We start from the raw sequence: 27,041 nt of genomic DNA, 5'->3' as shown, positions 1-27,041 counted from the left end.
GCCTATTATCAGTGGGCATTGCCTATGACTGACATTACCTCAGAGCTGCAAGTGCCACAGTTAATGTAAAGAGTTATATTTAAGAATATGACCTAAAATATCAGATTGGCAGGGAAAAACATTAGTTCTATAACATTAAACATTGCCCATCAAAACTTATCACTGCAACAGGTGACAGTATTGAACATGAAGAAGAGCTTTACATTTCACAGCAGAAGGTGTGCTTGAAGTTTCCCATACCCTTCACAACAGACTACAGGTAAATGACCTACAAAGAATAGGCTCATGACAATGATGAAACTCCCATCAATGTTTATGAGGGTGAAGAAGAAATTGTTGCTGAAGTCCTGAACCATGGAGCTGTAGAATATTTATTGAAAGATGACAGTGAGAATGAAGAAATGTGTGAGCCTGAGACCCCTAAATTAGCAAAGTACTGGACAGCATCAGTGAAGTGATGAACTGGATCGAAAGACAGAGTGACTGTGATCGGCTCCACCATTTACATTTGCAAAACATCAAGACATACATGTGTGATGAAGATACACCATCAGCTATCAACCCAAAATAAAATATCAACCTATTTTAAGAACACTGATTAAGTAATGCGTGTATTATTCCATATATGGTATCATTCTTTGTAACTTGATATTAAATTTGTTATAACCAAAACCTTTCATGTTAAATAAGATTATTTCTCATGAAACTTCCCGAAATACTATGTGTTGCCAATAATGGGAGTATTCATTCTGTCTGCAGACACCTGCATAATAACAGAAGTTTACTGTATGTTAGTTCCCATGTGTAATTGATTTTATTGCCAAAATAATGCTGATGTTCTCTGCTCTTCACCACATGAATGGTACAAAATCAGAAGAATTTAACGATTGGAAGCACTGTACTCATCTGTTCAGAGTGCTGCCATATGGTGCCTCTCAGAATTACAAGGAAAGATCAACTCATCAAAGTAGACTCTGACAGAAACCATTTGCATTCAATTTGTATGAGGGTTGAAACTTTATCAGTGGCAACTATTTATTTACAACTGATACAAAACAGATGCATGTTTCCAAGTTTTACTGTCCTTCAGTGTAGTCACCAGCATTGTGTACAACCCATTGCCAGCGATGTGGAAGTCGTAGGATACCTTTAGCAGCGCCTGTTATGTTGACAGTTCGAGTGGAGCAGTCTACTGCCTGAAGAATCTCTGGAACAGTTATGAAGCGAATGCCACGAAGTGGTTCCTTCATCTCAGGAATCAAGACAAAGTCACAAGGGCTTAAGTCCGGGGAGTATCGTGGATGGTACAGCACTTCCCAGCCCCATCGATCAAACAAATCAGCCACAGTTTGCCATTTCTGCATTTCCATCAAATCATGCGGAACCCATTGTGATGTATATTTTCTCATGCCGACATTCCTTCAGAATGTGAAGCACAGTCGTATGCGCTAATCCTGTCTCTCTGGCCAGCTCACGAATCATATGGTGTCAATCACTCTCCAGTAACGCGAAAAGAGCATACACTTCTTCTTCGCTGACACTAGCACAACCTGGCCGACACATGTCTGCCACATTTTGGTGTCCCTTGCTGACGGCTTTTACCCACCTTGCCACTGTTCTGTAAGGCAATGCAGATTCCCCACAAGCCTTTTGAAGACATTGATGACACTGTCGTGCTGTACAGCCTCTGGCACATTCAATATTTATCCAACTCCGTTGTTCCTGTTTCAAAAACATCGTGACAACACTACATTAGACCGCCAGCTAACACGAGGCTCTGTTCTGCTAGTCACCGCGAATGCGCGTGATGTGGGAATGGAGAGTCCATTTGCTCTGAGATAAGGTAGGTATATAACTAACGTTTGGTATAAGCGACATTATTTGGTTCCTTTGTATGGCGTCTCTACAGCAGTGTTGCCTCTATTAAAGTTCCAACCCTCATATATGTTTAGTCCTCTTTCAAACCATATAAAATATGATGGAATGGTTTTAAAACTCATCAAGAGATAAAGCTGCAAATAAACCACTTGAGTACTTCAAGTACAGTCACTGCCCCACAGCACACGATGTGATTGGCTGTGAGCAAACTCAGACTTCTGTGTTGCTCAATTAATGTGTTTTAACACAATGAAACTGGAAATTATAATGAATTTAAAACTGGTCATCACAAAATAACCTCAATTAGCAATGGTGGCAATAATTTTGATTTAAAGAATAAGTAATTTTACATACCTTGCAGAAGAGCTACACTAAGCTGAGCAGTGTTCAAGTTTTCAACATAATTCCCCAAGTAGTTGTTGAGAACCCAAGCAACAATTCGTTCCAACATTTCTATTTATTCACACCAAAAATGACAGAATATACACTATAGTCTTCATATTCACAGCCATGATTCCTGGAACGAAATTAATACTTCATTAAACAACATAACTAACAAACTAACTCAATGGAATTGAGCCCTTCTTATGAAGACATCAGTCACTCAGTCAATCAAGAAATTCAAAGCACTTTATGTAACTCTAAGGTTCATCACCATATTCACAACAGCCTGTCACAGGTCCCTATCCTGAATCGAATTAATACAGTCCATAACCCCCCAGTCCTATTTCTCTATGATCAATTTTAATATTACCCTCCAATCTACATCTGTCTCTTTTCAGCAGTCTCTTTATTTATGGTTTGGCCACTGGAAATATGAATGCATTCCTCTCATCTTCCATGCATGCCATAAGTCCAGCCCTCAATATGATCATTCAAATTATACTTGCTGAGTAGCACTCAAGTTATGAAGCTCCTCGTTATACAGTGAACCACCTGTTCACTAGGCTTGTGGTATGCTTCTTATGAATAAAGGTTCTGGCAACCAAACTGCAGCAAAGAGAAAATACTGCCACACAAAATCTGTTCAGAGGCTCATGACTGGCCATTACTTGCCAGCAACTGTTTAGTGGGATACATTCTCAGCCTCACGATAACACACCGACAAAACTGGACTGACCTGAAGCTTGAATTTAGGTAGCATAATCTTCCAAATAACACTAATAATATTCTGTTAAGAGCTAAAACAAGAGCAAGCATAGAAAGTCTTAGTCTTACTTTAAATCAAACTGTTCTATGTTCAAACTTTTTAGACACAATCTCTGACGGGACTTAACCTACAATCTGTAAAATCATAATAAAATGGAATAACTGTAAGTATAAAACAACACTAATTACACACAAACCAATGTCAGGTGAACTTAATCTAATAAACAGCGGCCTCCATAGTCTAGGGGTAACGTTCCCACCTCATGACTCAAGGTACGCGGGTTCAAACCCAGCGGAGGTCGTGGAATTTTTAAGGGTGGAAAAATTCAGGGAACAAGTCCTCTGGGAGGGACTTTAAGCCGTGGGTCCCGTGTCGTAGATTTACGGCATGTAAAAGATCCTCAGGTCTCTAGGAGACCTCTGAGCAAAATTATTAGGCAATTTTCCAATGCCTATGGTAGATGGGGGAAGTATCATGGTACCAACGGCTGACCTCATTGGCTGAACGGGGCTGATAGCACGCACCAGTACCGGTAGGGTATGGTGACAGTAGAAATTAAAGGGGGATGCACAATGGACCAATAACTGGTCTAAGTGCATGGGGAAACCCACCCCCTCTAATAATAATAATAATAATAATAATAATAATAATAAATAATAATAACCTAATAAACAGTGGTTCTTGTACTAGACTTTATTCAAACAAAACCTTCAGATACTAATATCCAAAGCAGCAGACACACACACAAGCATGCACGCAAGCAAATTTCAATCTCAGTTATTTTTATAGCATCATGTTATTTTGTTGCCTGTATAAAACTTCAAACCCACAGTCTATGAATCACTCACATATAATATTTAAAAGTCATCATAAAAAAGTCAATATAAAAATTATTTTGTTACTAATTCACAAACATAACTGTACCGTTATTAACTATCATTGTATTAAGACATTTCACATGCTTCTCAAGTTAGCACAGAAATGGCAAAAGGATCAGTGGACATACAAAAAGAAAGCTGGTGCTTCTGGTAAAACAAAGACCTACAGCAAGTCTGCTATGTTCAGAGGAATGTGAAACCATGTTCTAATCCATAAACAAAAAATACACTGACAGAATGAGCAGAAATTATTTTCATAAACTGAGGCCTCTAGTTGTATGCATGAATCAGGAAATTAAAATCAAACACCTAGAAAATTCAGACAATGTCTACTGGCTAAAGATGACTAACAGACTTGTTTGAAAATGAGGCAAGTTAAAATATTTGAGAATGGCAGTAACAAATCAAAATTCGATGAGTTAATTAAAAACTGATTATGTTTGGGTAATACTTGCTACCATTCAGTTCAGAACATTTTGCCCCCTCACCTGCTGTCTAAAAACAAAATTAAAACATGCAGTACTATTATTCTGCCTGTAGTTTTAAATGATTGTGAAAAAACTTAGTCTGTGACATTAATGGAATATAGACTGAGAACAGAGTACTAAGGAGAATACTGGAATCCAAGAAGGAAACAAAAACAGGCTGAAGAAAGGTGCATAATGAGCTTTGTAACTTGTACTCCTCACTAATATAGACAGAGTGAGCAAATCATGGGGAATGTGATGGACAGGGCATGTAGCATGCTTAGGACGAAGACAAATGTATGCTGGGTGTCAATGGGAAAACCAGAAGAAAAGGGACAACTAGGACACCTAGTCATAGATGGAATTATAATATTAAAATGGATCATGGGTAATTAGTATGGGGGTATGGACTAGATTTGTCTGGCTCATGACTGAAACCAGTAGCTGCTTCTTGTGTGCAAAGTAAGGAACCTTAGGATTCCATAAAATGTTGCAGATTTCTGGAGTGGCTGAATAACTGTCAGTTTCTCAATGACCTGGCTCCATGGTGTTAGTGCCCTCAAGTGGTCCCGAGACTGAACTTCTGACTCTGCAGTTATAGTTATCTTTAAATAATACAGCAACAGCAATTTCTGTCCAGCAGCAATATCCAAGTAGAGATAAAAGAAAATAAACCAATGGACTTTTGTTTGAATAAGATCTAAAAGTTTGTGACAATGGTACATTAGGAGAAATATTACGTTTTTGGACATTATCCATCATCTTGTCTGTATCTAAAAACCGTCCTGTTTATTTTTTAAAAACACAACGTCTCAGAGACTGGATTATATCTCTGTCCTCAGATAAAACCTACTCAGTTGGGCCCAATCAATAGAGCTAGTCCTTATCTCCAGACCTAAACTCCAGAAAAAAGATTCCAGATCGTTGATTTGTTTGTTATTGCGGCTTTTTTAAAACGGTGAAACTGGATTCTGTCTCTTAGCAAGGCCTTGCTGGCTCATAAAATTACCTTAGAAGGGCGATGACTGTGATATGGAGCTTTCAATATGAGACCTTTGGGAATAATCATGAGAAAAGTGAGATGGCTGGAAGTCTTAGTCAGCTGGATCTTGAGTCGTTCAAATTTTCTAAACTTAGGATATCAGGTCTATAGTGGTTATGTAAATAAGATCTACAAGTTTGTGATGGAACATCAGTATAACTATTGGGCCCAACTTTGTCGGTTTTACTTGAGGACGGAGACAGAATCCAGTCTCCGAAACACTGTGTCTTGACAAATAAACAGGGCTAGATAAAAACATGACTATGGATAATGTCCAAAAACATAATATGAACTTCCATTTGGTTTTCCACCAAAATCATCTGACACATACTAACTGACATTTTATTCACCTCCATGTAACTTTTAAAACATCGGTGTTACCTTGCAATGACCTGCAGAAGCAGCTAACTCATTAGCACTGTACCTGCTTATTCGCTCATAACGTTCTCAACATTCTCACCAAAGCAACTCCTATCGGCCTTCATCATACTCAAAGGTCGCTGCATCACCTGCGTTTAGATTCACACCTACGAGCCTACGAGCTTATGCTTATGAGTCACACCCGTCGCTCGACATGGCATCGCGATTGCATTATGCTTCCATCTAATTGTACCTTTGAGACTATCGCTGTAACATGCCCGCAGCCGCTGCCAAAAGCTGAATCGGTAAAAATGTTTTCTACTCTCCACCATGCTAGCCTACGTGTAATTTACCAGGCGTCCCCTGTTGTATGTTCACATAAAATAAGAACACAATCAGACATGTAATACCATACTCAAGTATTATTTAAAATGTACCACGAACTTTTCAGAATTTTCAATAATTTTTAAAAATGTCTAGACTTCTCAAAGAATTTGATTTTTTGTTTTCAAAATTGTCAAAATCTTTAAAATTTGTCGTCGTTTTCGCAAATTTTCAGCGTAATATTCAAAATAAGCTAATATTTTTCTCAGAATTATCAATGATGTTCAATAATATTATGTTATATCTATTATATTATATCTTCTATGCACTACATGTTTCGACATCATGATGGCCGTTTAGGCCTAAACATGTTGTGTATATAAGAAATAAGAAACATAAGAAGGTATTTTTATAGTCTAAGTTTGTGTGATGGTTTGTCGTATGAGGAAAGTAAATACAGAGTGCCTTCTTGTAAAATGAATATGTCGTTATATCTTGACTGGTAGAAAATGTATCGGTTGTAGGAATCCCGTTCTTTCAAATTCTGTTATAAAAGTGGATTCGTTTTGTCTATTCACGTTTTAAGTACTGTCCCTCGCTTTGGGTATGAAGAGACATACGTATGTCAAGGAGTAGCGCGGTACTGTTTGCAATAGCATCGTGGAGGATAACTCCCTGTTGTACCGCACGCAGGCTCCACAATTTTTTCTCAGTCCACTCGGGCAATCCACTTCGCCATCCTGCAGAGAACGGCAAGGTGTATGTATGAAAAGGAAAAGCTATTCCCCACATAGGCCGTGAAGGCCCATATGGTTGTGAGACGTTAAGGCTCCCACATTTTCTAGATAATCGGCTCACAGATGGTGGTAAGGTTGTCAGCCTTATGCGTTGGCCGCCCTTTATCCCACAAGAAGATTCCTGGTACTCATTTCTGTTAGAGGCTGAGTCGACCCCAAGGCCATAGTGCGGCTGGAAGGTTTAAGTCAATGGAAAAAAAAAAATCAAATTTTGTCATCTGGATTCGATCCCGCAACCTTTCGGCTTGTAGCATATTACCTGAATCAACTATGCTACCGCGTACCCCCAGGTGTACACGTATGTAAACCCCCACCATAATTGCGTTTCTGTTTGCGAACGATACCCAAAAGAAGGAATTCTCGTACATTTTTGTTCAACGAGAAACAGGTTGCTGCCGTCTACACTGCATACAAACAATTGAAATGGTGAAACGTATGGAATTACTTCTGATCACTCATGGACGCACGTTAGCATCTTGACAGCAGATAATTACTGTCTCAATAGAAGTAAATCAACATGCAGCCCACGGATCCGTGGAACAATGGAGGACATTCCTTTTCTGTCACAAGTGAACACTTCTTCAATTCGCTGAGCACATGTGATCACCTTGGCCTATTGAACAGTTAGAACAGCATTTGAGGAAGAAGACTGTTTGTGCAGCGTAAATGATCTGGAATTTTTGCAGTTTCGAGAGGTTCTGTAACATGAGATGTATCACACGAGCTGGGTGGATTGTGCAAGTGTTTTACAAATGTCCCGTAACGGAATACTAGCGTCGTTGGCTATGGGCACACATTTTCTCGTGCTTGAAAGAACTAGCAGCTTGTAAGCAGTTCCTTCTTTTCCATACCAGGTTAGTCACGCAGTTAGAACAGCTCATTTTCATTCTTCAGTTCTGCTTTTATTCAGAGGCACTCTGCAGATCGTGTCAGCGCTGCGTACAAGTGGGATCAACATGGTGCCTGTGTGTCCCTCCATTTCTGTTTTTGAACTGGTTGACAGATTTGCATGAAACCTAGTAGAGGAATTGTACGTTTGGAGAACTCCTCTGTATTCTACTCTATAGTTCCACGGTCATCAGTAACAACTTGGCAGAAGTGCGAACTTATGACGTGGGAGCAACTTTTAATTTATAGCTCCGGAACGATGTGCGATAATTGTCAAGAAACATACAACTGTTATTAAGGTGACGGCATTGTAGAAGTGCGAAAATATCGTCAGATTTCGGTTTGATGGCAGTGACTACTGACAATTGCAGCTTGGCACACGAAATTGTGCACAGGTATAGGTCATATACACACCTACCCCTTACACCAGAATTTCAGTTTGTAAGACAGTATTTATAAACATGGCAACGGTGCGAAACATTTAGCTTATAAGCTTGTTCGACAAATTCAGCGTATACATATTTGTTTTGTTCTAAAAGGTAAAGTTGTTCCTGTGCTTAACTAATAAAGCACAAAGCCATGAAGCCGGATGAGGGAGTGGTTTTGTACTAAGCTCTTCAGAAAAATAAATTAACGATACTGATGGTGCTGATGGTGATGATGGTGATGATGATGATTATGATACATATGTGGCACTCTAAATTTGTACAATAGGAAAGCATTCTTTATGACTTTTGTTCGGAATTCCTTGTTGTAGTTATTGAGCTTACATTTACTTCATAAAATAGTCATTCTGTGTTTAATTTAATTTTTATATTCTTAATACGAATTGTAAGGAAGAGGTCGTAGACTTCTTCTAGGCAGAGTCCAGTAGTGGGCTCTTGTGAACACGGTAATGAACATTCAGATTCCATGAAAGGTGGGGACTTTCTTGAATAGCTGAGGGACCACGAGTTTTTCAAGGTCTGTGCACAGTGGAATTAGCTATTTATTTACAGTTTACTTAACGACGATGTCAGTAGATCAGTATCGGCCTATATAGCGCCAAATAGTGATAACGAACGAGTAAGGGTGTGGGAAAACTTGTTCATGACCTACCATAGAATTTGCCTGGAGGGGTTCAGAAACATTTGAGTCAGAATAACCGGTCTGTGATCCCAGACCAGTGCCGTGACCTCCTCGCCGATACAATGCCGGAGACGTGCTGCCCGCTGTACCGCGACGTACGGGGCTCCGATAGGCTGCCTGCAGAAATAGTTTTGTATCCCTTTCACCGTCCCACGAGCTTTCTCTTACTGATTCATCCTTTTGGAACATCACTTCCTAAACAGATGTTTGTTTGCACTTCAGTAAATATGGTAATGATATTGTGGCGCCGACTACGGTCTTCTTGGTTCTAGCTCGGAGAGACTGCGACGTTTCGGAGGAAACTCGCTTCCATTTATATGGTCAAAACGGGCGGTAATGTGAGCTCAGCTTATCGCGTTTATACAGGTTTCTTTCTTGGTTATTCTTCGACCGAGGAGATACACTTCTGCGAAATGTCGGTTTCTACCCAGACTACACGGTGTTACAACACAGAAGAACGTACTCTAGGTTAAAGATGTTGCTGCGCTTAAGCATTACACCCTGGATATAAAGCTCCAAGCACTGTCAATCCTGGAACTAAATGGAGCGGTCAGCTTCACTCTCCGACCGCCCTATACCTGTACCGTTGCCAGTCAGCAGGCAGACTGTTATCCTAGCAGACTATTGTATATCTGAGTAAACATGCGTGATTCAGCTCATACACGGAAGTGTACCAAACGGCAAGGTTCGATACCCGGAGCAAATATTGCAGTCTTTCCTTCAGAGATGATCCAGGCAGTCTATCGTGGTGCTTAGTCACAGGAAAATTCCGTGTCTCCCTCCTTGAATATTGCGTATTTGTGACATACCAGGGAAAACAAAAGTGGCCATAAAGATTATGTTTGTTCTTGCGTGAAGGCTGGGCGTGGTGCTTCACAGTTTGGTCGGCGACCGTATCCCTGTGCTTCAGCTGTTCCTAAATTCGTGGAAGAGGATGCTTTCTGAATATCCGCTAGTTGCGCTGCTGGGCAACAGCACGATGCTGCCAGTAGCTACACGGCATTGCATTGAATGATGGGATAACGAACTGGAATAAGGCGGCCTGCTGCGATGTAGTGTCCCGTTATGTCTCCTGAGTGACTGAGGAGAGACATGAAAATGTTCCGTGAGAATAACTGGCATGCAGACTGAGATTCGAAGCGAACACCCCGAAAATACAAGTATAAAATGTTACCGCGAGATCACTGTATTCGGTTCCTGCCTTTCATTGAACCCAAAATTTCATTACAATATTCACAAGGGCTCGCCAGTGGACCCAGTAAACACCCCTATCCCACTTCCGTAAGATTCATCTTAATATTATCCTTCCATCCACGCCCAGATCTGACGTGCGGCCTATCTGCATTCAGATTCTTGGAGTATCGCAATACTCAGCCAGCACGTTTCACGCGACACACCTGTTTGCCAGTGCTAGGTTGTGTACAGAGCTTTTGTCATAATATGTACTTAGACATCAGAGTAACATAACTGGCAAATGCGATTTATTTCGTTTGTCCATTATAAATCGAGCGCTAAGTGACAGGTAATGTTCCCACACTAGTCAGGTCTGTCAACATTGTACAGGGAATGAAATATCTGTTTTACGGGTTCCTCTAAGTGTCATTAAACATCCGTTCTTCGCCGGCGAATGTTTAGTGAGCACACATGGACACGGCCAGGATTTACCTCCTCCCCTGCCGGCGCCCATGTGAGTATACCCAGAAATATATTAGTAGGGCGTATAAGTGACTCAGTATAATGACTAGCTTACGCACTAGACGACTCGAAATTCGATTTCAGGCAGAAGTGAGAGAAATTGTTCTCTTCGTAGTGCGCAGACCGGCGCTGGAGCGCTCACATCTCCCAGTCCAATGGGTATCGAAGTCTCTTCCCCGGGGGTAAAACGCCCTCTAAATCTGAATTAGAATAGTTGGAACAAAAACACAAAACAGCGCAACTCCATGAACGTTCTGGTGTTCTTACATACAGAGCGACTAATGTCTTCGTTTATCGATGCCACTGTTAGGAAAGTGCTCGGTTCGAATCATCGCGGACTATCCTGACTGAGGCGTTCCGTAGTTTTACTTAGTCCATCCAGGAAAATTGTATGATGGTATGTATATTGGGCCACGATCACTTCTTCCCAAATCATTTGAAATTATTCTTTTGTTATATCATACGATTAATTTATGAAAAGAATGTCGGGATCTGTAAATGTTGACAGTGTTTGTAGACATGTAGTACTGCAATATGGCGCACGGATCATGCGGCACTGAATTAAACTCGTTGCTGCTTGAACACAGTTTCGTGTACTAAGCCCAGCCAATTAGATGACAGGCCAAACTTGCGAGTTAATTCTCTGGACTACCCGGCCTGACTTGCGCCGCGGTCTTCATGTCCCAATCAAAATTGTCCTTTTTTTCACCCGCACACATCACTGTATTATTTTGAAATAGGCCACGCAATGCAATCATCATCGTGTGTCACACATGGTCTGCCCCATGAAGCAGCCCGAACAACAAACCAGTTCGGTTCACTTTGACAAACGCTGCAGTTGTTTGTACCGGTTCAGCTGGAACTCGAAGTATGAACACATGAACTGCGCACAGCACTTAATGCGGGTGTTGCTGATGACCAGGGCCCGGATTTTGATGAACTGAAAATATTTTAAAAATGACCTATAAAATGACCGAAAAAATCCAGAAAAATTATCTAAAATATGACCCAAAAATATAATATGCGGGGCATGGATTTTGATGTCCTGAAAATATTAAAAAGACGACCGAAAAAATCGAGAAAAGTGATCTAAAGGAGAAAAGAAAGAACACTTCGCTTCCATGTTATTCACGTTTCAGAAAACATATGAAGAAAAATTCCCAAAAATGGCCAAAAATGCCAAGAAATACTCTTAAAAGTCCAAAAATTTACCAAAAAATTACCCCCAAAATGAAAAAAAAGATGACCTTGAACCTAAAAATGTCAAAAAATGACAAAATAATCACCTATAAAATTTACTTTTCTGTAACCAGCAGCTCATATCCGAGATTTATATATTTAAGAGCATCGCATAGGATACAAGGGAGAAAAGATGACGTCATCAAAATCCGGGCCCTGCTGATGACGCTTTCAAACGAAACAGCAGTAGCCTTTAGGAACTCGGAATCATTAATGACAATTTCTGTGATCAGTTTTGTAAGGATTTTTCTTTTTTAATGCTTGTGGGGTGGGACTAAGTTCCTTCTACTGCGGCCACTTCTGGCCTATTGCACCAGCCCCGGATGATAGGTGAGGGTGATTGTGGAGCAATTGGTGGAATGAAGATTGGCAGGGGAAGCCGAAGTACTCGGAGAAAACCTGCCCCAGCGCCACTTTGTCCACCACAAATCCCACTTGACCAGACCCGGGATCGAACCCGGGCCGCCGCGGTGGGAAGCCAGCGACTCACCGCTTGAGCTATGACGTGGCCTTATAGATCACTGTAGGTCGCGGTGCAAGGGCCGAGAAGGCCCACCCCTTATACATTCATTCATTTATCCCAACATATAACCGAAGTTATATAACCCAAAACTGAAGAAGAACCTGAGCCTAGTTTCGAAACGAGCATCTCCCGAATGAAAGTTCAGAAGCGTTACTGCTTCAACCAATGCACTCGACACAAGTGCGGCTACAAAAGTTGAAGGATCACACTTTCCAACTTCATAGCAACGACTCTAAATTATATACTCTCTCCTTCCTCTGGCCTTTCTCCGCTCTTCCCACTTGTTTCTCTAAAACGTGTCCGAACTAGGGAGAGAAATCACTCTCTTCGAACACCAGCTCATTTACCGTTGCAGCAGAACCGCGCTCCGCAGCCGATGGTTTCAACGAATGATTCGGCGAGGAATCCAAGTTGAAAAGGAAGACAGATTACTGGTCGAAGAAACAAATGAACTGAAGTCGATCAAAACGGTGAGTTCCAGTGAATTACTTTACATTAGTTGTGTGTCATAAATTTTCATTGCGTTTAGCAAATGGAGCTTGTTACCTTATACAAAATATTAGGGCCAATGGGTCACAGTTTAAGAGTACATTGCCTCGAGGGCTACTTTCCGTGATTTGCTTTCAACGACCAGTCTTATAACCAAATTGTTGAATACGGGAATAGTCAGTTTTCTGTTGACATAACCCGCTTGAGGCTCAACTTAGAATTATTACACACACTGATTCGTATATGTTCATTTATTTATGTATTTTATATATCGGATTGGAGCACACGGTAGCTTAGTTGGTTGAGGCACTGTGCTACAAGCCGGAAGGTCGATTGTTCGATTACTGATGCGGTCATTGGAGTTATCAATTGATATCCTTCCATTCGCACTATGGCCCTGGGGTCGACTCAGCGTATAAGACAAATGAGTACCAGGAATCGTTCTGGGGTTAAAGAACGGCCGGAGTGTAAGGAAAACAAACACCGCCATTTGTTAGCCAATTGTAGACAATGTGGGAGCCTCGACATCTCAGTCCCTGTGGGTCTCCACGGACTGTTATGGGGATAGTTTTACTTTGGTTGGTTGTCAAATTATTGTAAAAATTTCTTCACCACGCTTCCAACTTCTCGTTTCGAACATTTTTCGCTCCCTCACACACTTCGTAGTGTGAAAGTTTCCTATATTCGAATGCAATCACTGGCATCAGATTACTTTACCTTATTGAAGTAGGCTTGTGTGTTCAGTTTTGATGAGATCGATTTCAATTTGATGTCGATAGGCAGTGAAACACTAGAGTTAAGCATGGGAACATGGGTTTTTTTCTGTCAAGACATAGCACAGGCTCAAGTACAAATTTTATAGGAAGCTACTTGTTTGTGTTAACAATTTGTAATATGGGGACAGTACAAAAATTTCATGATCCATCGAGCAAATCAAACATAGTTAAATCTTAACATAGAGTAAATTATGCAAAAAAAAAAAAAAAAGGAACACTTGATTGAAGCACGTAAAAGAAGGCAACTTATTCGCAGAATTTATTTACTGTTATATGCATCAATTACATCTGTCAGATATCAAGATATTCAGGCAGATGTCAGTGTGCCAAATCTGACGGTCGCAGCTTCTGTATATTTCTATACTTTAGCATGGTTAATGCCTGCAAAGCGCGCAGAAAACCATGGGTTTCCTTCGTTTCACACGAGAAGCTTAAAACTAAAGTAACATTAGGTCCTGGCCGCGCCATAGCTCAAGCGGTTAGTCGCTGGTTTCCCACCGCGGCGGACCGGGTTCGATTCCGGGTCTGGTCAAGTGGGATTTGTGGTGGACAAAGTGGCGCTGGGGCGGGTTTTCTCCGAGCACTTCGGTTTCCCCTGCCAATCTTCATTCCACCAATTGCTCCACAATCACCCTCACCTATCATTTGGGGCTGGTACAGTAGGCCAGAAGTGGCAGCAGTACAAGGGACTTAGTCCCACCCCACTAGCAATAAAAAAAATTAGGTCCTCTGGTAGTGGAACTCGAAGGTTCAACACGCGTGAAGCCAAGTCGGCTCAGAATTTCTGCAAGAATACCACTTTCATTAAATCCCAAGTTACAACGAACATTCTGCACAGAATTTGTAAGAGATCCAGATTACGTCATGAGGGTCCTCGTGAGTATCAGCAGCCTACCGAGGTTTACATGTTATAACTATTGTGCCGTATATCATGGTTAATAATGAAACATCATGCGAGATTCAAGGTTCTTAGGAGGCGACTGTGAAGATTATTATCGTCTGGGATGTGATACCGTGTAGTCTTGTAGATCGTTACAAACTTGTCGCAAGAAAATGCTTCCTCCATCTTCAGAGTAGAAGCGTGAAGAGAAAGTGGTTCTTCTATAAGGACGCACTACCCGAACCAGGGTATTCTACACTGAAGATGGAGGTCCTACCGAAACGTTGATGCCTATCTAGCAGACTACTTGTCATCGTATGCCAGAAGAACCTCAGATCTCGCTTCTCCTTGGTGTTCGTTGGCTTGACACGTAGTCGACCTACATAAAGCTGTTTACGTAGAGATACCGTGACATTGCAGGTACGAACCCGTTCAGCCTGGTGTCTTCCGCAGGTCTCACTATCATAAAGGCGAGGCGGGGGGGGGCGGGGGCGGTAGAGCTGTGTACTAGCTCGAGGAATGACGGCGTCCACATCCTAATAAATCTGCAGAAATAACACATTACGCTATGTCTCCGATAAGTCTATTTGTCCCCAAGGCACATTTCTTGAAGATCTGTGTGAAATGGTAACTGCGTCACTTCAGGACGCGTGGTAGGGCAACAAAATGTCTGTTTACTGTCTAGGTGGCCCTTTGTCGCTACTATGCGAGAACTGTATGCCCTATGAATGCTCTCATATAGCACACGTGCGTCTCTAACTTGTATTTCGTACATTCTGTTGTGTGGTTGGACTGGCAGTGAGCCTCTTCGAGACATACGCATTTCAAGGGCTTCAGTTTTGAAAATTCTGGGGCCATATGGTAACACGTAAATGGTGTACAGCAGTAAACTTAAATACGTGTATAATGACCCTGCACGGCGGAAAGTTCACTGCATCGCCTGTCTCTGTAAGTAAGGAGCCGGACTTCTTAAGAATGCGGACCCCAGCTTCTTCTCAAAATGAAATAACCATTGTTTTTAGAGGACAGGGAGCAGAGCCATTATGGATGAAAGAGAGGGCACTGAGAAGAGTCGTCAAAATTAAGAAGTTCATGGAAGAACGTAAGAATACGACGTAGATGAAACGTGGGTGAATACAGGACGCATCCTGTGTAACTGTAGGGACAAGTTACTTCACGTAACCGTAGATATCTGCCAGTCTGCCTGCCCATAACACAAGACAATGCGAGATAAACTTCTGGTATGAGTGTACCAAGAGCCAGGGACGAATACGGGAAGGGGGGGGGGCATGGCGGTGCCGTAGCACTGCCCTGGCAGTTCTTCGGAAGACGACAACATATGTTTTGTAGGGACGCTGTCAGTAGCTGTTATATATTCACTGTAAGTTTAATCCTGGTGGCATATTGATTATTGACGCAATTCAGAGCCTAAATAGTATTCATGTACGCCTGAAAGTAACCCAAGAAAAGGATCGAAACATGTAGCGTTTCCACCAACAGCGAATAAAAACAAATGTTGACGCAGTAGTGTCTATTTTGTTTCTTTTTATTATTTGTTGGACAACTGCCCCAAATTATAAATTTCTTTAAAAAACGTTACATAGTTTTTTAATGTGCTAACAATGGCGCTGGTGACACTTTTACCCCACAAATTAGGGAAATTGAAAGGTTAATATTATTGAGGGCAGGAAATCGAAAGTGCAGAGGGGGGTAAACTGTATTGGCATGGCCGTTCCAAGTTCTGAAAAGCTATCATTTGTTTCAGAAGGGATGATACAGGGGCCAGTAAGGCCAGCATGTTGACTTTTCCACTGTTTCCAGAGAGATGCGCACAAACCACAGTCCACTTGTATGGGGCTACGCCGTGGTTGCACTTCTCGCCTCTTGTCAGTATGGAGGGACTTCCCGGGTGCTTATGGTTACACTGGGAGGCACGAGGAGCCATAAAATCCCATTCCTGGAGCTTGCCCGTGGACTGATAGCACGTGGTCACAACGTCACGTTTATAAACGCGTTTCCTCCAGACGCTGAGGTAGTGGGGCTGGAGGAGGTCACCCCGATGAACCTCGTGTTCTATGTTCGCAACTACACCGACTGGGACCTGCTGGGAGTTCGGATGAGCGGCAGCGAACCCGTCCCTCCTGCTGATGTCCTCCGTTACGCATATTACGTAAGTACAAGTACATAGGTCACGCCCACAGCCAGAATTGCTGTGAAGAACAAATTCTGGTCAGGCTCTGACAGGATGACGGTTATTAAGCAAGTAGACCTATACAAGAAATTGTTGCAAGTAAATACAGGGCGAATCTGAAATGTACGGACAAATTCTGGGGATCAGCTGCACGTACCAAAACAAGAAAAGAAGGTCATATAAGTGTAGGTCCGGAGACCCCTCCTTTTCGAGGCACAGTATTGATAGGATGCACTATCAAGAAGTGCTCAAGATATCCTCCACGAGACTCAATATATTCTTGGGCACGTCTTATCACGGACTGTGTTCCCGGGATAGTTGTGAGTAGTCTGACAGGCGTTCACGATGTGCTGGTGAAGTGTCTGTGCATCATGAACAGGGTATGAAAACACATGAGGTGTTTTTTTTTTCAATTGACCTAATCCTTCCAGCCGCAATGTGGTCCTGAGGTCGACTCAGCCTCTAAGAGAAATGAGTACCAGGAATCTTCCAGGGGGGTAAAGGGCAGCCGGTGAGTAAGGCTGACAACCTTACCGCCATCTGTGAGCCAATTGTCTAGAAAATGTGGGACCCTCAACGTCTCACAACCCTATGGGCCTCCATGGCCTGTTATAGGGATAGCTTTACCTTTACCTTGCATAAAGTGGGAGGATTTTTTAAGTGGTGGGCTACGGTCAGCTTGTGAAGGCACATTTTAAAATGAACGTGAATATGAAGGTCAATGCAATATTTGAAACTGAACACGCTCTGTAAATGTAAGACCTTTGAAAACCGTGGCTCACTAGCAGCATTAAGTATGTGACTTAACTGTACCTAGTTTCTATGTGATCCTGCAATCTTATGAACGTTCGTACCAGAGTTTTCTCCGATGCAGTGTGCCTTGGCGGCAGACTGATTGTTCTGTCATGTTTCAGTCAAAGTGTATTCTTAATGGGGGTTTACGTTCTGCTTCCAGTCGTGTGATGCAGTACTCTCAGACCCGGAAACACACGTCTTGATGAACTCTGGGCGCTCCTATGATCTTGTCATATTGGACGGTGCTTATCCGGAGTGTGCAGTCGGCCTCGCATTTCACTTCCGTGCCCCCTTCATGTACATCAACACTGTAGCTTTTTACATGGGGTCTGTGGCACATGGAGGAGGACCAGTTCCCTTCTCAGTGACGCCATTCTTCGCTAGACCCTTCAGCGACAACATGGTGTTTCCGGATCGAGTCTTGAATGCCATATACCTTACAGGAATAGAAGTCGTGCATACGGTGTTCATAAGATGGTGTTTGGAGTACTTGATGAAGGACTATTTTGGCCCATTAATGCCACATGTCTTTGACATGGTCAAAAACGTGAGCTTTATCCTTCAGAACGGCCATGCAACTGTGACATATCCCAGACCGTACCTGCCTAACGTCGCAGAAATCGCCTGTATTCATTGCAGGCCAGCGAAACCTCTGCCGAAGGTAAATGGAGATACGAATTCTTTCACAGTTTCGGACTTGAGCAGGTCAGTACTTATCGAAGGATCTTCTACAGTCACTGGTGACGACGACTCCTACCATACGCCTTTATGGCTGATAAGTCAAGAAGCGACTATGATCTAATTTTTACATTCACCTCCCTAATTTCAATATCTACAATTACTGTTTCGCTGTATTCATGTTATATAATATGTATATATTGCCACGTGATAAGTGTGACTATAGACGGGGTTTGGGCTGGTAATCGAACTTATTCCACTCTTAAGCAACTCGCTACTACACTTCACAAATCAATATCACACATAAAGTAGTGTTCTCAGTCACGGTTTTTACTAACCGTTGCTTGATAGTGGCTCGCAACGGGAGACGTTGCTTTTATTCTGGGTTCCCGACCTATCCCCGACCTCAGCTACCAGCTTCTCACAGGAACAGGTCATAACGATTGAACTGCAGCGGTCCTCTAACTGACTGCCCTCTAACCAACTCCCCAATATGACTCATTCCCCTCCTAACTTGTCCTGCTTATAAAACTTCAGCACGGACCGCACAGACGAACCCTTCCTCTGTTACGGTGCAATTGTTCCGCTCGTGTCTGTTGGGATGACAGCGTGATGACTACTGAGCCATTGCCTAGCAACAGCCGCTGTTTGCAGAGCCATTACCTGGCAACGGCTGTTGTATGGTCTCTTACGTCGCGGTCGTTGCCTAGTAACGGGTCTACATCTCACAATATGATATGATGTTAAAATTCACATTTAATATACAATATTATATAATATAATAATAATGAAACAAATAAGTAACAGTGCCGGCTTCCATTATTATTGAGACATGTGTGTTTCACTTGTTTCCGAGGACCTGGAGCAGTTCGTGTCCGGTGCAGACATGGGCTTTATCTACGTCAGCATGGGCTCATCCGTGCTGACTGCCAAGATGCCCGACATGCTGCGCCATATGTTCATCAGAGCGTTCGAACAACTGCCGTACCGCGTGCTCTGGAAGTGGGAGGCCGGAGAGGGCAGCATTGCTGATCTTCCGGATAACGTGCGCCTTGGTCGCTGGTTGCCGCAGCAGGATATCCTGGGTCAGTGACCAGTCTGCACTGCCAGTATCAGAACGATGATGTCTTCTGCGGCTTGCGGGAGAGCATAGATAATGCGTAGTTCATAGCGTTACGTACTCATCAGTGCCATTTGCACTAATTGATTTCCCTCTATGGCTGTAAACCGCTAAGTGCATGTTTCAATCATTCAATCTAGCGTCCTTTGATCTACAGTGTCTCCTTCATTAGGCCACTCGCAGAAGCATTCATTCATCAATGGCTTTACAGCCCTTTGGTGGGCCCTGTCTGCTTTTTCCAGTTTAGTAATCCTATGCTCAATCAGTAGGACACCTTGGAAGGGGATCAGCTCGTCGCAAGCCCTCTACCTACACACGGAGCAGCACAAAGAAAATAAACGCAGTGATCCATTCCTCGAGTGGGATTTAAACCCATGACCCCAGTGTTCGAGGGGGCCAAGACAGTTCATGCCTCAGACTGCGCGGTCACTGTGGTGGGCTTTTACAAATATAGAAGCTAAATTAATTTCCTTAATATTAGCCCGTCGCTAATATAACTGAAAAACCCGCAACGCATTCATTTAATTCAAGGTCCATTTTCGCAGTTTATTTCGAAACTTTAGAATGCACAGTTTGTTAATTTGTTGTTGATATGTTACACGACATATTCTGAATCTCCACACCTCCACGAGCAAGCTGGTATAATGGTAACGCTTTATATTATTTTACGTGAGGTACGCGGTTTGAATTCCACCAGGGTATCGGCTATCTTCCCGGAGGTTTTCTGTGGGTTTCTTCATTTCTTCCATGAACATTTAGGATTAATATCCATATTAGGTGACGACCACTTCCTTCTAAATCCGCTCCAATTCAGTGTTCACTTACCACCTTCCCATTCGATTCTGCATAGGTACTGAGAGCATCGTAAAGCAAACCACACAGAGAAGCATGACTTACAATGGTAATTCGTTCCATGTAAACTATTCCTAAGGTGAAAATTCGTAAATCGAAAATATTCTCTTTACTTTACATATAAAAGTCGCTGACTCGTTCACGAGTCCCAGAAACAACCCCCATATTTTTAACATAAGTTTTAATAGCAAGCAGAGCTCTGACTGCCACCTTATTTCAAGTTGATTTCTTCCTTGATTTATTCTTTGAACCTGAAGATGGAGGCGACATGTTCCTCCGAAACGTTGGTTGACTTTTAACGGACTACACGGCGTTATAAACGTATATCAGCAGATAGAACTCTTAATACGAGTAGTGACCTTTACTTACTCGTAGGTCTGCCGACCATAGAAGTTGTGAAGTGGGCACTGGAGGCTGCACGGCTGCACAGCAGTTTCAATAACTGCAATGTACATCTGTATCTAACATTTCTTGCATGTTTCTACCTCCCCACGTCTTTGTGTGTGTATTTTGCCGCCTTACAAAGAGAGAGAGAAAAAAGAAAACTTTCTGCAAACATAAGCTGTTGGGTTTAGGGAAAATGAAGGTCGTTAAGTGAAAAATAGGTACAAGTTAACACGCTTCGTTGTGGCGAAAGTTCGAAAATCAAGAGTTCGTAAAATGGGACATGCGTGTACTTCCGTCCCACGCCTGTTTGGTTCATAAAGTCCAATGTCGTAGTTAAACTGCATTGATTCTGTGAAGGTTCGTGTCTGTAACGTCGAAGTTAGGCAAAGCTTTTCAGTATGCAGTAAAACTAGTCTAGCAGTAAACGCAATGTAAATTAAGTATATGTTGCTGGCACTTCACCACAATGCAGGGCAAAATCATGATATAAAGAGAGATAAAAATGCTTTGAAAATGTGACACAGTTCACATATTTTGGAACGACAGTAATAATTCAAATAACTGATTCAGGAGAAAATTAAAAGGCGATTGAATTCGGGTAACGGTTGCTACCATTCAATCCAGAACCTTTTGTCTTCTCCTCTGTTGTCCAAAAACATAAAAATTAGAATATACAAAACTATAATTTTGTCTGTGGTTCTTTATGAGTGTGAACCTCGGTCTATGATATTAAGGGAGGAACATAGGCTGATGGTGTTTGAGAACAAGGTGTTGAGGAGAATATTTGGACCAAAGAGAGATGAAATGACAGGAGGTTGGAGAAAACTGCATAATGAGGAGTTTCATAACTTATACTCTTCGCCAAGTATAATTAGAATGATAAAGTCAAGGAGGACAAGATGGGCAGGGCATGTAGGATTAAATGAGGGAGAAGATGAATGCATATAGGATATTGGTGGGAAAGCCAGAAGGGAAGAGACCACTAGGAATACCAAGTCGTAGGTGGGTGGATGATATTAATTAACATGGATCTTAGAAAGATAGTACGGGGTGATACGGACTGGACTGATCAGGCTCAGGATAAGGACCAACAGGGGGCTATTGTAAAGACTGAGGGTGTTTGAGAACGGGGTGTTGAGGAGAATATTTGGACCGAAGAGAGATGAAGTGACAGGAGGTTGGAGAAAACTTCATAATGAGGAGCTTCATAACTTGTACTCTTCTCGAAGTATAATTAGAATGATCAAGTCAAGGAGGGTGAGGTGGGCAGGTCATGTAGCACGAATGGGGGAGACGAGGAATGTGTATAGGATATTGGTGGGAAAGCCATAAGGAAAGAGACCACAGGGACACCAAGGAGTAGGTGGGTGGACAATATTAGAATGGATCTTAGAGAGATAGGATGGGGTGGTATGGATTGGATAGATCTGGCTCAGGATAGGGACCAGTGGAGGGCTCTTGTGAACACAGTAATGAACCTTTGGGTTCCATAAAATGCTGGGAAATTCTTGAGTAGCTGCAGAATTGGTGGCTCCTCCAGAAGGGCTCAGCTCCATGAGTAAGTAAGTAAGGAGGCTATTGTAAACACGGTAATGAACCTTAAAATATTGGGAAATTACTGAGTAGCTGCACAACTGGTGGCTTCTCAAGAAGGGCTCAGCGTCATGAAGTTAGCAAAATATAAAGATTCTCAGTAAGGAAGTCTGTGCTGGTGGTAATTGTCTGTGCCACAGCCTCAAACCCTCTGGTGGCCATGCTCCACTTAATGCAAGATACCGAAGTTGTTGATTTTGTAGCGCAGGACAGCTTTACAGAGGATACTTATTTAGAAACACTGAATATCACGTTGTGTGCAATGTTCACTGCAGGTCATCATAAGATCAGAGCCTTCGTGACTCACGGTGGTCTCCTCAGCATGTTTGAGACAGTGTACCACGCAGTCCCAGTTGTCACCATGCCTGTGTTCTGTGACCACGACGCTAATTCAGCCAAGGCAGTGATAGATGGCTACGCATTGAAACTGGAACTCCAGGAGCTCACTGCAGACAAACTGGTGTGGGCCATCAATCAGGTCATCCATGATTCAAGGTGAGAACAATAATACTCTTATGAACACATCACCTGAACACTAGAACACGTCTGTTGTCTTTTCATACACATGTAACACCACAGAAATCATCAGTCAACCTCTTGAAACAGTGTTCAGTCATTTCAGTTTCCCATGCTAAAACTGTTTCACATATCTCATGCTCCTAAACTTGACCATGCTAAAATTTTGTAGCATGTAGACCCGTTGCTAAAGTAATGACTCTGTGAACAGTGACAGTTGCTAAGTAATGGCAGCAATAAATTTGTATCATGCACCAATGAAGTAACTTGAAAGCAAAGTTCTCAATGCGGTCCGTGCAACGGCTACGTGACACAACAATAGAACTGTTGGAAGAGGTGTTATAAGCAAGACACATCTAGAGTTTAATTAGTTCTGAGACAGTCGACAGTCATAAAGGGCTGTGAACACGGAAGCTGAGGAACCTGCGGCGTTAGAAGTCGTTACCAGGCGATAACCGTGAAGATACAGTAGTCGGAGAGAACTTAGTGTATGCTGTAGTGAACCGTAGTATATAGTGTGAATTAGCGTTAGCGCTACTTATTTGTAGTTATGTTCTACAAGTCTTCTTCTTCTTCTATTTCTGTTGCTCCCGCTTGGAGCATAGGGCACCCATGAAACAATTCGTTTCATTCCAGTTTCTTAACATAAGTCAATAGGACTCCTTGGACGGGGATCAGACCGTCGCAAGTCTGCTATCTAACACAAACAAACATCCATGCTTTGCGTGGTATTCGAACCCACAGTCCTAGTGTCCGAGCGGGCGAAGACATTTCATGCCTCAGACTTCGCGGCTACTATGATCAGCCTACAGTAGGTGTTCAGTAACTCCAATTACAAATCCAAGCCGAAAGTATAGTCCCATAAAATCGTGGCAGCTGGTGTCAGAAGTGGGATTGGATTGACCAGATTAATTGAATTAGATAGGACTGATTCAGTCGAACTGAGACAAGATGGAACAAATACTGGAACGCCTGTTGGCCTGCTGAGAAATGCAGACAGTGGAAGCCATGATACAGAATAACCAAGAAAATATGGAAGCCAAGATAGAAGCCAATAACAAGAAGTTTGAGGCACTTTTAGGTACTCTCTACTCCCAGACAGATATTTGCCAAGCCAGAACAGACCATGCAAGAAAAGATAATCAAGAATGAATCAAGGTAAGATGGATGCCTGGCGAAAAAGAGACAACGGTTTGGCAAGATGCAATGGATGACTGTCTAGAACAGATGGAGGCCTACCTGGAGAGGAAGGTGTCAACCCCAGAAGAAATAGAGGCCTCAGCGGAGCATCAGGAAGTCCCTAATGAAGAGTCCGAAGTGTAAACTGTTGGAGCAGGGAAGGACAGATATGGAGAACAACATCTAGATGTTGGGCAGCGCAGAGAGCCGAAAAAACGGACCCAAGATAATGGTGGGGTCATCTGTGACTTTTATTTCAAATGCTGTGTATTAAATAGTAAATTAATCTTATGCTGTTCACTTTGCACTGTTGACTAACTTTGTCAACAACAGAATTTAATTGTACTGTAACTGACATAAGGCACAGCCTTTCAAATGTTGAGCAAATCTATCAATTAAAATTTTCCTGCCTTCATAATTTATTTAATGGCAATACCTCAACTATATGGATTTTACAGAGCCAAGTAGACAGTCGATTTGTGTGGGCAATAATAATTATCAAGATAAATGAGGGTACACAGTCACAAAATCAAAATAATTGTACTCCAAATACAAGATCATATGCATTGTATTATCAAGAATAGCTTAAGGGACTTGGCAATAATTTCCTTTAAATATGATTTTTCAAAAGTTATATAAATGGGTATTCAGAAATAATTCCACGAACACATAGAGAAGGAGGGGATTTAGCAGTACCTGTTTCCAGTAGCACCTCTGTCAAGTTCAGATTCAGTAGTGGTGAAGCACATGGCACATTATTCCAATGATTCATATAACATTGGTCCTTCTTTTTTTAAGGCTTTAATAGGTCCAAACCTTTAGCAACAACTTCAAAGAGCTTGGAAGTGGTTTCTTTTTGGTGCATATACGTTATAAGTTCATGGATTTTGTCATATTTCAATTACAGGTACCGAGATGAGGTGAGGAAGCGCTCAAAGCTGCTGCGTGATCAACCAGAACATCCACTAAATCGTGCCATCTACTGGACAGAATACGTGCTAAGACACAAAGGTGCATACCATCTACAATCTCCAGCCAAAGAGTACTGTTTTGTGCAGTATTATCTGATAGATGTTGCCTTGTTCTGCTTGATAGCTGGTTACATCTGTGCAAAGTTGTTCATTAAACTAAACAGCGTCATGATCAGACTGATTGTCAGCCATATTACTAATCAGCAATCTTCAAATGAGGATGGTGTGACAAAAATGAAATCTGAAGCCAATGGATTCTCCAGTGGTTCAGCAGAGATAACATTAAGAAGAAATGGAAATATTGTATCAAACAGCAATTCAGTGAGTGTAGAAAGGACTATCAGTAACGGGGAGAGCCATAAGATTGGAGCTTGTCTTACAAATGGAATTAAACAGAGAAGGTAGCTTCACGAGGACAGGTTAAACTTTGAACTTCCACTGACTTTGGATATCATATGTTTTAATTTGTATTATGTGAAGAATGTAAAACAGGATAAATTATAATAACACATATTGCTGGTTTTGGAGCTTTTAAAAATGTTGATATCCATTCATCCATGCATTCATTGATCAAGCCCTATCATAACATCCAATGTATCACATCCATTTGTTTAGATACAAGTGTCTGTTTCTGAGGTAATAAAATCAGAGATACTATAGACATAATGTGTAGTCGAACTGGGTACAAGAGCAATTTCTCTTCCTTATAGCCAGCCATTCAACCTTCAAGAGCCTATAAGATCATGAGCTGGTCTCCTCAGTATTACCCTGGATTCTCAGTAGGAAAAACAAAAGAAAGGCAAAGCCCCTGTGCTTAATTAAGCACTATGCCATTAATATTTATGGGAGAGTGGAGGTCCAGCTCCAGCACTCTTGATTTGAGCACTAGATGGAGGTAAGTGGTCACATAAAAGGTAAAATAAAAGTTTATGGCTACTTTCTTCTGGCATATGAAGAGTAATATCCTCTGGGATGGAACGCTGTGTAGTATGACAGAAATCTACCAACGTTTCAGTGGGTAAAACATAAGCCAAACAATCAAGACTAAGGTGGCAAACAGAGGGTATAGGAGAGTACTGACATATTGTATGTATGTACTTCATGTAGTCTAGTAATAAAAACTAACGGTTCTTAAGAACATATGGCCTTCATCTTTTTTTTTTGCTAGTGGGGCAGAACTAAGTCCCTTATACTGTGGCCACTTCTGGCCTATTGTACCAGCCCCAGATGATAGGTGAGGGTGATTGTGGAACAATTGGTGGAATGAAGATTGGCAGGGGAAACTGAAGTACTCGGAGAAAACTTGCCCCAGCGCCACTTTGTCCACCACAAATCCCACTTGACCAGACCCGGGATCGAATCCGGGCCGCCGCGGTGGGAAGCCAGCGACTAACCGCTAGAGTTATGGTGCGGCCCCTGGCCTTCATCTTCAGGGTCAAAGGGTAATTCAAGCATGATACTAGCAAGAAATAAGGGGCAAGTACAGTTTATGAACGCTGTGGGAAAAATGCATGCAGAGTTTTTAATGTTAATAATGCATGTGGTACATAAAGTTACCACTGTGCTTTAGAGGGATAAATCACTTCTCAGAATTACCATGAAGGACATCTAGGAACTGGTATATGTAGAAACTTGCATATCATTTATAGAATAGTTTCAAAAATTATTTTTCCTTCCAGGATAATTATCGTTGGTTCAGGAGTAGTAACGGTTTTGGACATAGGGATGTTACATTATAACAAACATAGGTATCACTAAAAACACATAGAACTGGTTATGTGGAAACCACCTGCATTCAAGCAAATGTTACAGCGACAATGCAGTTATCAGGAGGAAACCACCAACATAGAAAGCAAGCACTGTAGTGACAACAAAATTATCACTGCTATGCAACGACTCAGTAATGAAGGTATCCAGAGAAACAAATCAAGACAGTGCAGTAACAAAACGGTACACTCAGATGTGCACTAGATGCTTGGAATAAAACTACTTAAGGGAGAGCCCAACCAGGATCATATCAGTCTGCCTACAGCTACTGTTGTCAGCCTACCAGCAACTTGTAGCCTTCAAATCTTCAGTCTGAAGTTTATCTGTATATTCAGTATAAAGACAATAAATAATTGTAAAGGAAAAATAAAGCTGTCCCTGTATTTAACTATGTTGGCACTACACCATGAAGGCGTATACGGGCGTGGATGTATGGACCCAAGTTTTCTTGACCTCGGCACTATTTAGAGGTGAACAG

The 27,041-nt window shown here is 42.0% G+C and overlaps 2 protein-coding genes across 12 annotated transcripts in view; one reads left to right on the top strand and one right to left on the bottom strand.

Annotated features, from left to right (window-relative positions):
- LOC111870922 (vacuolar protein sorting-associated protein 13D) overlaps positions 1-5,923 on the bottom strand; it is a 232,195-nt gene extending 226,272 nt beyond the window's left edge. For 3 of the 5 annotated variants that reach the window (XM_023863598.2, XM_023863579.2, XM_023863589.2), the window contains exons 1-2: positions 5,797-5,909; positions 2,233-2,395 (exon numbers count right to left, since the gene is read on the bottom strand). In XM_023863598.2, the coding sequence (XP_023719366.1) occupies positions 2,233-2,329 (97 nt within the window). In that variant the 5' untranslated portion in view covers positions 2,330-2,395; positions 5,797-5,909. Of the gene's footprint in view, positions 1-2,232; positions 2,396-5,765 lie in introns of all 5 variants that reach the window. The other 2 variants (XM_023863569.2, XM_023863561.2) reach the window with 2 other exon arrangements.
- A 1,609-nt stretch (positions 5,924-7,532) lies between these two features.
- LOC111871053 (UDP-glucuronosyltransferase 2B15) lies at positions 7,533-25,307 on the top strand. Of its 7 annotated transcripts, none has more exons than XM_023863826.1 (7): positions 7,533-7,750; positions 12,728-12,839; positions 16,336-16,684; positions 17,661-18,161; positions 19,035-19,263; positions 22,406-22,625; positions 24,733-25,307. In XM_023863826.1, the coding sequence occupies exons 3-7, from the start codon at positions 16,340-16,342 to the stop codon at positions 25,199-25,201; spliced, it is 1,764 nt and encodes a 587-aa protein (XP_023719594.1). In that variant the 5' UTR covers positions 7,533-7,750; positions 12,728-12,839; positions 16,336-16,339; the 3' UTR covers positions 25,202-25,307. The 7 variants fall into 7 exon arrangements, with proteins under 7 accessions (XP_023719594.1, XP_023719584.1, XP_023719631.1 ...); XM_023863816.1 differs by having other exon boundaries at positions 12,725-12,839; XM_023863845.2 differs by lacking the exon at positions 7,533-7,750 and adding an exon at positions 7,765-8,083 and having other exon boundaries at positions 12,725-12,839.
- The last annotated feature ends 1,734 nt before the right edge of the window (positions 25,308-27,041 follow it).

This window comes from Cryptotermes secundus, unplaced genomic scaffold (assembly GCF_002891405.2).
Source record: "Cryptotermes secundus unplaced genomic scaffold, Csec_1.0 scaffold101, whole genome shotgun sequence".
In the NCBI taxonomy this organism is placed as follows: Eukaryota; Metazoa; Arthropoda; class Insecta; order Blattodea; family Kalotermitidae; genus Cryptotermes; species Cryptotermes secundus.
This window is presented reverse-complemented; position numbering and strand designations above follow the sequence as displayed.